Source organism: Rhinatrema bivittatum, chromosome 5 (genome assembly GCF_901001135.1).
Source record: "Rhinatrema bivittatum chromosome 5, aRhiBiv1.1, whole genome shotgun sequence".
Lineage (NCBI taxonomy): Eukaryota > Metazoa > Chordata > Amphibia > Gymnophiona > Rhinatrematidae > Rhinatrema > Rhinatrema bivittatum.
In genome coordinates, this window is record NC_042619.1 from 125337259 (window position 1) to 125350484 (window position 13226).

At 41.7% G+C, this 13226-nt stretch overlaps 1 protein-coding gene across 2 annotated transcripts in view; it reads left to right on the top strand.

The window, feature by feature from the left end:
• The window catches only part of RUBCNL (rubicon like autophagy enhancer), an 80973-nt gene extending 77744 nt beyond the window's left edge, over positions 1 to 3229 (top strand). For both annotated transcript variants that reach the window (XM_029602886.1, XM_029602885.1), the window contains exons 14-15: positions 399 to 489; positions 2477 to 3229. In XM_029602886.1, coding sequence (XP_029458746.1) covers positions 399 to 489; positions 2477 to 2586 — 201 coding nt within the window. In that variant the 3' untranslated portion in view covers positions 2587 to 3229. The remainder of the gene's footprint in view (positions 1 to 398; positions 490 to 2476) is intronic.
• Positions 3230 to 13226: the final 9997 nt, after the last annotated feature.

Sequence of the window (13226 nt, forward strand, 5' to 3'; positions counted from 1 at the left end):
TTTTTTCTCGATGCTTCCTCTCTTATAAAAGCAATGTAGCAACATATTCCAGTGGACGCTGTTATAGCATCATCCACTGAGGCTTTTTATGCTCATGAAATTATTCCGTGTTTTCTTTAGTGCCCACCAATGTTTTCAATTTTTCATAGTTTAAACGATTTCATAAACTGAACACATGCAGAAATAGTTCATCCTTAAGAGTTGGACTGCATTTCCCAAATTATCCTTATGTCTTTTTCCATCTTACTCCTTGTAAATACATTTATAACTAGTAATATCTCTTTGTAATGCAATCAGAGGTTCCCATAAATCTTTTGTAGAACAATAAATGTGTTCTAATTCATTACAGAGACACATCTAACAGTTTTCTTTTGTTGGTTTGTTTTTTATCTCCATAGTTGTGCCAAGCTAAGGGGTTTATTTGTGAGTTTTGTCAGAGCTCAGACGTAATCTTCCCGTTTCAGACTGTAACATGCAAGCGATGTGCAGGTGGGTTCCAACACCACATTCCTTCCCCAAAACTTTCTGCTGGTACGAGTTGCAATTTGCTCCTAAAATTGCCAGCTATTCATGTAAGAAATAAGGATTGGATATGCTGGAAAGTAAGCTGAAGTTGAATGACCTAAATTGTCGCAACTAGATCTGTCGTCATGACTTTATTATGAAAAGCTTTTGTGTTTTAGCACAGAGAGAGAAGCCAATTTACTAATCCGTGGTAACAGTCTGTTTCCATGCTGTTTACTGCAAGAAAGTTATTATGGGATATACTGAAGTGCAGTAAATCCCATGTAAGTTGGGTTTTTTTTTTCCCCCTTGTATTGATGTGGCTGGGACAATGGTGTACTTCCAGCCACGGTAATGTGCGAGGCTGTCCGGGCCGCAACATTCCGAGGCATCATTAGGTCTGTCAGTACCATGCCCCGCCTTGCTCTGCCCCCTCCTAGATCCCCTCCTCTTTCCTCACCTAGTCTCCAGGGGCAGGAGCAATGCCAAATCACTCCTGCCAAAATGGCGCTGACTGACCTGCAGTTCACCTTTGCCCTACATGGGGAGGGGGTCATCAGGGTGTCATCTTGAATTTTGACACTGGCAAGGCAGGAGCAATTGGGCATTGCTTCTGTCCCTGAAGACCCAAGGACTTCATTTTAGTAAAGGTGGGGGCATTGGAGGGCTTGATTTTTTAATAAATCTTTTTTTGGGGGGTTAAGTGCCTATTGAATTGCTAGGGCTGTTGGATAGTCTGGGGAGACAGGGAAAATGACAGATCAGGGTTTTCTTTTTTTTAATTTGAGACTAGGTCAATGGGAGAAGGGGGTGTGTCTGGGACTACATTCCCTTTTAAATCTAGCACCCAGGGATCATCAGCAGGCGTATTTAGCTTGCCAGTGCTCTTGTCAGAAAATTAGCTACACTTCTTGAAGTGAGTTAAATTTCAGGAGTAGCACAACCTGCAAAGTTTAGCAAGTCTGATATTCCATTTGCATAATATTGAGCTGCTTTGCATGTATTTACATGGGAGGCAGCTCATTTTTAAACTTTCATTGTGCCTGAGGTTTTAAAATTTGCAGTAAGGCAAATAATGCACATTATCAAGCAGTATCACTCGTTTGCCAGATTTGCATGTTTGCTTTACTGCAGCTTAGTGAAAAGGCTCTACTGTTGGAGTATAGGTCTATGAAAGATTTATGTAGGGGGTTGATTGACAATTATGGGTGGTACAGAATTGCTAGTCTGCTGTTTTCGTGGGGCTTGGGATTGCTACTTTACAGTTTTACTACACTTCCATCTTTGGGAGGTTAATAATATGTGCATTGGATCATGCCTGAGGCTCACTGTCCCCTCAGAAGCTGAATGGCAAATTAACCTTACAGCTGTATGAGTAATTAAGCCCTAACTCTAGGGGATTTCGTGGTCTTGTTACTCCTAGAAGGAGATTGACCAGGCCTGAAATGTCTTGCCAGTGGAGGTGGTAGAGAACAGTATTTTCATACATTCTGGGCATGCTTGGAAATGATATAGATTGGAGGGCAGTAGTAGGAAAGAGGATTTGAAAGTTTAGGTAATGACCACGGAGGGTGAAAAACTGGTGTTTGGATTGAGTATGGGAGTTTTATCTGCTCCTCTCCTCAAAGTGGAAGGCTCTCAACTGGACAGACTGGATTTAAGAAGGTCTGGAGGCATTGTTTTTTGCAAGAATTAGCCCAAATAAACATCTAATTTTCTGTAACTTCACAGTGACCCTGGGAACTAGTGTGTTAGTGCAGGCCCTACTTTAAATATCAGAGGCCATTCCACAAAATTGCATTTTAAGTAGAATCTTGCTGAGGAGCCATTTCCCACAACTTTCTTGGTCTGGACTGCTACTCTGCCTGTGACTGTTTGCAGTTCATCCTGCAAGTTAGGTAGGGCCCTGTGTGTACCATACTGATGAGCTTTTTTTTTTTTTTTTCTTTTCTCTCCTCCTCCTTTTATACAGCCTGCAAAGCGTGCTTTCATAAACAGTGCTTCAAATCTGAAGACTGCCCGAGATGTCGGAGGATACAGGCCCGCAAGAAACTTCTACCACCGTTGTCTCCAGTTTTATAGGATATAGAGGATTCCTTAGATTTTAACTTTTGGTGACACTTTGTTTAAATGGCCCTATTTTTCCCTCCCATCTGTATTTATGGAACAGTGTTTTTAATCATTGCAGTTTACAAACAGATTTTTAACCCTTCACCTGATGAGCCAGTGAGGACTGACTTCATTCAGGCTGGCACTGAGTGACCATACTGTACCTCTAGCAGCCTTGCTCCTTGCCAGCTGAAAGCTGAGAATTGGATCTGGCAAGTTCTGTAAAGAATTCTTGATATTGTTTAAACATTGTGCCAAGTTTACAATTTAAGGAAGAAAATCATCCCTGGAAAATGTGAAATAGGGGCTTGCACTGGATTGCTCTGAGGCAATGGGAAGTAGCAATCTGTAAATTTTGTATTAAACTGTACTGAGGAATTTTATTAGGAAAACATTTTAGGCTTATTTGTATGAAGGTACTTATCTTGACTTGAAAGTTGATGTGGATAAAACTATTGTTTATCAATTTTGCTGCTCTAAGGTGTATGTAATTTTTTTTTTTTAGGTTACTGTTTTTCTTGCTCCTTGTGAGGGATTTTTTTTTTAACTTTTGTTTTTATTAATGTTTGTGAATACCATTGAACTGTTTATCAGTAAAAGGACTTTGATTATGGACTTTGGTTTGTATTATTTATCCTCACTGATACATGGGAAGAAACCCATGTGGTTTCTTATCTTTGTTCAAAGGCATATACAAAAAAACATATGAGTGACTTGAAAAAAAAAGTGCTGCTTGTTTTTTTTTCTTATGTTTCAGCAGACTGAAACAGTTTTCCTCCCAATATGTATACCCTACAACTACAAGATTTGTTTGACAAAAATATAAATCTGTCAACTTCTTTGGCCATTTTGACTTAGTCTAAGTTTCTCTGTATGCTGTGGGGCAAGATTGGGTTCAGAGAATGATACTAAGTATTTTATCTGCTCTGTATTTCATACCTTGCCACCAAAAGGCTCTTGAAACACATTACAATCAATAATACAGTGCCAAATTAATACAATTTAGACATATAAAAAAAAGTAAAGCTATCCATCGACACCCTCACACTCACCTTTCATTAAAGGTTTGACTGACTCTCAGTATATAAAGACAGAGGTCTTGTATTACTTAATTTTTCTACTGAATAAAAAAGTTTACTTACAGCGGTAGCATGCAAGGTGCTGCTTTGTGTTTATGAAATTACTTAAATCTGAGTTTTACTATGGATTTGTACAAACTTCTTCTCCACTAGCATGCTCTACTGCAGCAGTTTTGAGCCATCAGAAGCAAATAAGATATTGTTAATCACTTAGTCTACCATTTAATGACTTGGGTCCTGACATTTTGTTTAAAATGAGTCTCTTGGTATTAAATCTTTTCAGAGGTCCCTGCTTGCTTTGTAGTACTAGCCATGACACCTGGTGAATATGATAGAGATGCAGACTGATGGCTTACTAGCTTGATGAGCTCGTCACTGGCTCAGACCACTCTCCGAATTTTGTATTGTTGAATTGGATTTCTCAAGGTTTAGTTCTATTTAAAAAAAAATAAATAAATAAATAAATAAAATTTAGATGCTCGGTTTGAAATTTGTGAATCAACTTGCATGTCAATACCACCTTCTCAAATAGTCTTTGCCAACCTACTCTGTGGAGGGCAAACAGGGTTTACCGTGGTATAAAATCTCTTCTTAAGAGACCAAAGTGTGGGAGAGCTGTGTGAGGAAGCCCAGACACCAGCTCGCTGTGAATGGTAACCTGTCCTGCCAAGCGCCGCCCCCTGAATGCGTCTTCGGTGTCAGAGAAGGTACAACTGCGGCGTGCAGCAGGATGCCCAAAGCTGTACTCTCCTTTATCTGTTTTTCATCTTTTCTTGCATCGGATTAGTTTGAGTATACTTTCAGTGGGCAAGAAGAAAGAGAATCCCTGAGCTCTCAGCCAACCATGCCACAGGTAATTCCCTCTTCTATGCAATTGATTTTGGATGCTTTTCATTTTTCCAGTCGTGCGGGGCTCAGTTGAACTTGGAGCTTTCAGCTCCGTTCCTGATGAGGCTTTGGTCTCGCTGAAGGTCCAGGACTACCTTTTGCTCCAGGATCCATTGTATCAGGATCTGGGAACCAGGATGCTGAGCCTGATAATGGTTTGTTGCCGTCTTCTCTGGTTTGTAGGCCCTGAAGGATGGATGTTTTATCGACTTCTACCCGAAGAGAAATTACATCCCAGCTGTTATTACCCTGGATCTGCAATTTCTAAATTAGTCAATTTCTTTGAGAATAGATTTTGTATTGGGGTCTTGGGGCAGTACTGCATCTCATATTAATGAATACACTCACCAAACCTCAGAGCATAAAGTCCAATTAGACTCCCTTAAAACATAATGCTGGATTTTAAAACCCTGGTGCGCATAAATCCCGGGCCAATTTTCAAACAGGCCCGGCCATGTGCATAAACCCCAGGATGTGTGCAAGTGCTGGGGCCTTAAAAGGGCGGTTCGGCAGGGGGGTGTGGGACAGGGCTAGAGGTGCCCTGTAACAGCGGCCAATTGCTGCTGTGCCGGGGGATCGTGTGCCAGCAGGGTGCCAGTGCATGCAACTTGCTCCTGCTCCTTTGCAGGAGCAAAAAGTGAGTTAAAAACAAATGGGGGGTGGGTGAGGAGGGTAGGATAGGGGACGGGAGGTTAGGATAGGGGGTTGGGGAGTTCTCTCCCAGTCTGCTGCTTAATTGGAAGGCCCCGATGTGGCGCTGCACGAATTTGCTGAATTATAACCCCCTTGCGTGCGCCGACCTGGAATTTTATAACGTGCACATGGACGCACGCGTGTGGTTTTTTTTGGGTTTTTTTTTTAATCTACCCCTTAATGTGCAGCTATTTTTGATATAAATGTTTCTTTAATTCAGGCGAATAAAGTACTTACTAGGAAAGTAGACAATGAGGGGCATCAGTTAAAACATTGTAATTGGCGATTTTGAATTTTCCATATTGTTCCCTATTGCCTCCCTTGGACATGCTGAGAGAGTTCTATTTATCTTTGGGTAACCTGAGAGTCTCTTTACTGGATATTGTTAAAGCATATTGGGGTAGATTTTAAAAGAAGCGCGATCAGCCTACTTTTGCTTGCGCATCAGACTCAAGCAAAAGTACGCTGGATTTTAGTAGATACGCGCGGAGCCGCGCGTATCCACTAAAATCCCTGGATCGGCGTGCGCAAGGCTATTGATTTTGTATAGCCGGCGCGCGCCGAGCCGCGCTGCCTAACCCGTTCCCTCCAAGGCCGCTCCGAAATCGGAGCGGCCTCGGAGGGAACTTTCCTTTGCCCTCCCCTCACCTTCCCCTCCCTAACCCACCCGCCCGGCCCTGTCTAAACCATCCCCTTACCTTTGTCGGGGGATTTACGCCTCCCGGAGGGAGACGTAAATCCCCGCGCGCCAGCGGGCCTCCTGCGCGCAGGGCCGCGACCTGGGGGCGGGTACGGAGGGCGCGGCCACGCCCCCGGACCGCCCCGGGCCGTAGCCACGCCCCCGTACCCGCCCCCAAAACGCTCCCGACACGCCCCCGAAACGCCGCGATGACCGGGCCCGCCCGCCGACATGCCCCCCTCCGAAAACCCCGGGACGTACGCGAGTCCCGGGGTCTGCGCGCGCCGGTAGGCCTATGTAAAATAGGCTTACCGGCGCGCAGGGCCCTGCTCGCGTAAATCCGCCCGGTTTTGGGCGGATTTACGCGAGCAGGGCTCTGAAAATCCGCCCCATTATGGGGTAGATTTTAAAAGAAGCGCGATCAGCCTACTTTTGCTTGCGCATCAGACTCAAGCAAAAGTACGCTGGATTTTAGTAGATACGCGCGGAGCCGCGCGTATCCACTAAAATCCTGGATCGGCGCGCGCAAGGCTATCGATTTTGTATAGCCTGCGCGCGCCGAGCCGCGCTGCCTCCCCCCGTTCCCTCCAAGGCCGCTCCGAAATCGGAGCGGCCTCGGAGGGAACTTTCCTTTGCCCTCCCCTCACCTTACCCTCCCTTCCCCTACCTAACCCACCCACCCGGCCCTGTCTACACCCCCCCCTTGCCTTTGTCGGGGGATTTACGCCTCCCGGAGGGAGACGTAAATCCCCGCGGGCCTGCTGCGCGCCGGGCCGCGACCTGGGGGCGGGTACGGAGGGCGCGGCCACGCCCCCCGGGCCGTAGCCACGCCCCCGTACCCGCCCCCAAAACGCTGCCGACACGCCCCCGGAACGCCGCGACGACCGGGCCCGCCCCCCGACACGCCCCCCTCCGAGAACCCCGGGACTTACGCGAGTCCCGGGGCTCTGCGCGCGCCGGGAGGCCTATGTAAAATAGGCTTCCCGGCGCGCAGGGCCCTGCTCGCGTAAATCCGCCCGGTTTTGGGCGGATTTACGCGAGCAGGGCTCTGAAAATCCGCCCCTATGTTTTTAGTATTAAATTGCAACAATCTTTCTTGTCTATTTCTTTGTATATCTCTCTCCTATATGATACCATTTGCTGTGGTTTTTTTTATTCTCATGTCTTATTTCTTAAATGCTTTTTGAAAAGCAACACTGAATTTTTTTAAAGTCTTTATTACATTTTAAGTTACATTCAAGCATACTTGAAAAAACTGATAACCACAAATGATCATTTATTGATTTATTTTAAAACATTTATATCCTGCATGCTCCATGACTTATGGCAGGTTACATATTAAACATTCATAATCACATACAAATTATTCATATTTTATTTGATTTTATGTATGAAAAATGTAATATAATACAGATATTTCATCATTATTCCATATCTGAATCTTTACCAAACTCTGCAAAGTATATTCAGTAGTAAACATTAAATACCTAAATCAAATGCAGATCTAAATAGCCAGGTTTTAAGTTTTTCAAAAGTGCTTTACATCAAGCACACTTGTTCAGGTGAAATTTCACATGACAGGCCCTGAAACTGACCAGGAATTCTTGTTTCGACATGCCTTTTGGGATGAATGGACATCCAAAAATTCCTTATTCATTGATTGCAGTGTGTGGGAGGGTTTATAAATACATAACATTGAAGAAATCCAGGAAAGAGAAATAAGCAATTTATGGATAAGTATCAATATCTTTTATATTATATCCTAAATTGAACGAGTAACCAATGTAATAAATACAACACTGGTATTGCATGATGTAATAATCCTTATCTGGGTTCCAGTTAATAAATGTGCAGTTGCATTTGCAGTAACTAATGATTTTAATAAACAAGCTGGAAGACCCAGTGAAAGGGAATTGCAGTCATTTAATCCTGAAAAAAGTAAAATCTGTACAATAGCATAAACATTCCAGTTCCAAGATTGGTTTTAACTTCAACAAGATGCATAGTTTTTTGTTTTTTTTAAATTCTGTTTTAATTTAAAGAGACTTCAATGATTATTTCCTGTCCACTAAAATCCTCATATTCTAAATTTTAAGTATAAAGATGTTTCCTATGTTTTTTAACCTGTGCAATTATCTTATTTTCTAAGTAATACAACGTGTTTAGAAGATGATCCTTCTAATCCTGTAGTTTAGTATTACTGTATTGTCAGAAGATAAGTCCTATATTATTATTGAGCCCCTTTTTGATGATACACATCTGTTTATTTTCCTTCAGTTGTCTAGATCTCCATAGGGTGGACTTGGATTGAAATTAACATGATTTATGTGATTTTTTTTGTGCTTTGTTTTATTTTCTTACTGTCATTTTGGTTTTCAATACAAAAAATATTCTTTGTTTCTGTAATATAAAATTGCAGAAATAATATTTTAAAAATCCCCAGATTCCACGCACACAATTGAATCTGAATTTTGATTATCAAAGGCAAAGGGTATTTCAGTTTTCGATTGGTGATTCAATTCAATTGCTTTAATTTTCTCTAAATTTGTTATTCTTTTAGACAACCAACTCCTAATCACCAATAAGTACAACCCTGCTAATCTAAATGTCTTATCCCATGAAGTATCTACATAATCCTAATATCTTTACAGGGACAGTATCTCTAATGTAATGGATGATGATCTGGAATCCATGGATCACTGGATGGTGTGGTTCAGCATTAGAGTGCAGGAGCTGAAGGTTAATTCAAAGGTGAGGGTCCTAGGCTTCAGGAAAACTTCACTTTTGTTAAAATGGGAGAATACCTCAAGGAGTTAGCTGGATGGAAAAATCTAAGGAAAATAGAAGAGCAGTGGGCAAAGGAAAAAGAGGTTGCTATGGTTTTCTAAAGAAGTAACTGAAATGGTTAGCGTTCATAAACTACAAGAAATCCTAAAAGGAGACAATATCTGGATAAGCTAGGATAGTAAGACTGCAAAATTTCAAATGTAAGAAAAAATAGCAAATACAGTAAAAGGCAGGACAAGACTTTCTTTAGATTTAGTGATAGAAGGAAGTGCAAAATTGGCATTGTGAGACTTGGAGGTGAAGGGGAGGAATATGTGGAGGCTGAGAAGAAAAAGCAAAATTGCTTAAACATTTCTGTTCAGTGTTCACTGTGGAAAGACCAGGATGCCATAAAATGAATGCAAACAAGATTGGAAATGAAGTAAACTTTCAGAAAAGTGTGTTCATGAGGAACTAACTAAACTTAAAGTAGATAAGGTGAGGGGCTAAATGGGCTACATCTGAGAGTTGGAGTGGAGGAGTAGCCTAGTGGTTAGAGCAGTGGGCTACGACCCGGGGAAACCAGCGTTCAAACTCCACTGCCACTCCTTGCGATCTTGGGCAAGTCACTTTACCCTCTGTTTGCCTCAGGTATAAAATTAGATTGTAAGCCCTGTGGTGATAGGGACATACCTGTAGTACCTGAATGTTATCCACTTTGATGTACACTTTGAAGTGTTGAAAAAGCAGAATATAAAAATCTAACTAAATACTAAGGGACCTTTAGAGATGTTCTGGCAGCTCTGCTGGCTCACCCTTTCAATGCTGCTTTAGAGCCAGGAGTAGTTCCAGAGGCCTGGAGACAGGCAGTTATGGTTTCAATTTATAAAAGTGGAAGTGAGGAACCTGAGAACTACAGGCCGGTTAGTCTGACCTCTGTGGTGATCAAACTAATAGAATCGCTGCTAAAACAAAGGATAGTGCAGTTTCTGGAATCCATTGGATTGCAAAGTCCGAGACAGCATGGTTTTACCAGAAGTAGGTCTTGTCAGATGAATCTGAGCAATTTCTTTGGCTGAAGGGATGTAGTGTACTTGGATTTCAGTAAGGCCTTTCATATGGTTCCACATAAGTGACTTATAAATAAATTGTATGGGACCTAGAGTGACTGACTAGAAACTGGCTGAATGGAAGGCAAAAAAAATGTTATGGTGAATGGAGTTTTCAAACATTAAGCCTTATACTTCACTTTGATGCAGCTCCAACACTGCTCTCTGCATCAATGGTGGGGGTGGAAGGAAATTAGAATAAAAAAGCTACCAATAAGGGCCATGAACTCAGCGGTCGGGGTAACAGAAAGGTATGAGAAAATAAGTGTGAGAGCTTGCTGGACAGACTGGATGGGCCTGTTGGTCGTCTTCTGCCATCATTTCTATGTTTCTATTCTGAGCAGGGGAGGCTGTCACTAGTGGAGTGCCTTATGGATTGGTCCTGGACCAGTTCTCTTCAATGTTTTTTTGAGTGACCTAGCAGAAAGATAAGAGAGGATATTCTTTTTGCTGATACCAAATTCTGCAACAGGGTAGACAACCAGAAAGTGTGGAAAACAGGAGGGGTCTAGCAAAGCTTGAGGAAAGGTCTAGAGTCTGACAGCTAAGATTTAATGCTAAAAAATGCTCGGTCAAACTATTTCTTGATCAGCAATTGGCTTTATTTCCTGGGAGGGGGAACATAAATTAGGTAGAAAGCTTTTTTGTCAAGAGCAGAAGGTTGTAGCTCTTGGAGGTTTTTTTTACTTCGTTTTCCCTACAGATCTCAGGTTAGGTAGTAGTCAAATAACTTTTTTTTTTTTTTATCCTGATCAGTTAGGATTTCTTAAAAATGGAGAAACACCTGTTGTATCTCCTAAATAATGTAAATGTTCATGTTTAAGTATTGATTGTACCAGTGCTTAATATTTTCCTTTTTGTTATTTGCTTTTTATTTCTTCCCAAGTTGAGGTCTTGTATGGATTCTTTGCTTTTTAATTACTTTTTTTCTTTCCTTTGTATCCAATGTAACATAATGTCTATGTTGTGACTTTAAATTTATTGAGGTTGAAATTCTTCTAAGCCCAAAAAAAAGGATCTGGGGATGATCTTATCTGATGACCTTAAAATGGCCAAATAGATGGATAAAGCAGCAAAAGGCAGAGATGCTTGGCCGCATAGGGAGAAAAACAAACAGAAAATGGAAGGTGATATTGCCCCTGTATAGGTCTCTGGTGAGACCTTGTGTAGAGTACTGTATACATTTCTGGAGAACACTCCTTCAAAAGAATGTAAACCGGAGTGATGTGTGGTCTGAGCCTTCAGGGGATTTGGTGAATCCCCAGTTCAAGGGCTTCACTATAGGGTGGCAAGTACCACCCCCAAAAACTTTGTAACTTAATTTTATACATCAGATCAGACAGGGATAAACCAAACCCCTGCCCGATAAGATCAATGGAGATGCAGTCCTCCTACAACAGGAGTTGTGTATAACCAAATGTCATCTGCTGCTGCAGGGCCAGTCTCGCAGGTTATCGACAGACCGGCCCTGCAGCTGCAGCAGATGTTTGGTTAAAAGTGACTCCTGCTGTCTCCTACTCAACAATCTGGCAGGCCAATACAGAGCCCATCATGTGGCAAATGAAGAGAGTGGGAGGACCTAGCAGCCGCCAGCAGAACCCAGTTCACTGACAGCTAAAGATACAGACCCAGCAGGCTGCTGTAGAGCCTATCCTGCAGCAGCTGAAGAAAAAGGAGGAAGACTCAGCAGATGCTAGTGGACCCCATCCCAATAGCAGCTAAAGAGGCCTAGGCCTAAGAGTGCGCATGAGCCTGTGAATGTGTAAATCAAAAAATTCAAGGTTTGTAGAACAGGTGATTTTTTTTTAAATCCTTATTAGTTTTATTATTGGATGATGTTTGTATCTGCTGTTTTGAATTATGTTGGTATTTTGGAAAATTTATAAATTTTTGAAGTTTTAATTGGATGTTCTGTTCATCAGTCTTGAAATATTTATTCTTTTTATCAGTAAGGGTATTATGATTTATACTTTTTGATTTTGTTTGATCCTTTATTCATTCTTTGGGAAGAGTCCACTGTCTGTATGTGTAACAGAGGTAAGGGTTCTGCTAGTTTCTGTTAGGGGTCTATCGCAGTCTCTCATTCTGTTTTCATTAGGAAGTATATTGATCTTCTACTGCTTGCAATGCTGCTTTTTCCTGTGCAAGATTTTTGCTGTTTGAATCTTGGGCGTTAAGTGTTTTCTTATGACAGATTTGTCTCTTGGGACAGATTATTTTTGGCAGGCTATGATTTAGGGGTTTTTTTTTTTGTATCTATGAATGTATTATCCAAAAATACTGTACATGAGTTATTGAGACAATATTAGACCAGTCTTTAGATGTGAAGTCTCTGATATGACATCTGAAGAAGAAACCTATATAGTTTAAAAAATGTAGAATATTTTGAGATGTATTTTTAGGAAGCCCAGCTTGTTCTGTTTTCCAAATAGGTGCATTGGTATATTAGAACCTGATGTAATATTTGCAGTGTTGCCTTTACATAGGTAAGGTTGTAATTTGAGTGGTGGCACTTGGCAATTCTGGTTTAGCATTAGAAATTTGCTATATTGTAATTGTTTGTTCATGGCTTTCTGAGGGCCCAGCCTACACCCAATAAATTTTACAATAGGACTAATGCCATATGGGGTTTGAAGTGTCTTTATTTTGTATCTTGGGGAGAGAGGATTGAGGAAGCAAGATGTTGGTGAGTGGGAGAAGGGAGCCACTGGAGTTGGTCTAGACTCTAGAGGGTGGCTACTAAAATGGTCAGTGGCTTCATTTTAAAGCATATGGGGATAGCCTAGGAAGATATGATATTTAAATATCACTAAGATTTCCATGTACAGGAGGGGAGACTCTTTCAATGGAAAGGAGGCTCTAGAATGAGGGGTCATGGGATGAGGGTGAAATGGGTAGGCACAGGCATAATCTTAGGAAGTCTTTCTTTACAGAGATGGTAGTGGATGCCTTCTTGCAGAGTAGTGAAGACAAAAATGTATCTGACTTCAAGAAAGCATGCGATAAATATACAGAGGATCTCCGAAGGAGTGATGGGGGGCCATAAAGTTAAATTAGTTGAGTGAATGGGCAGACTAGATAGGCCATATGGTCTTTTTGTGCTGATACATTTCTAACTTTGTAACAATGGCAGGAGTTGCATAATTATTAGCACCAACCCTTCATCATGTCTGTCCTTTTCAGTTTTTCTGTCCTACCCCCACCCTCATTAGCTTTCACAATCAGATTTTTTTCTTCCTTCTAGTTAGAGAATAATATTCAAAGCCCTTTCTGTGGGTAAGAAACCATTTTACCAGCAGACATTGAGGCTTCAGAGAATTGCCAGCCTGTCTGCAGATAAGTATGTGAATGGTTGAACGTGTGCTTTTTCTGTGGACTGTAGAGGTGAATATGGGGGAT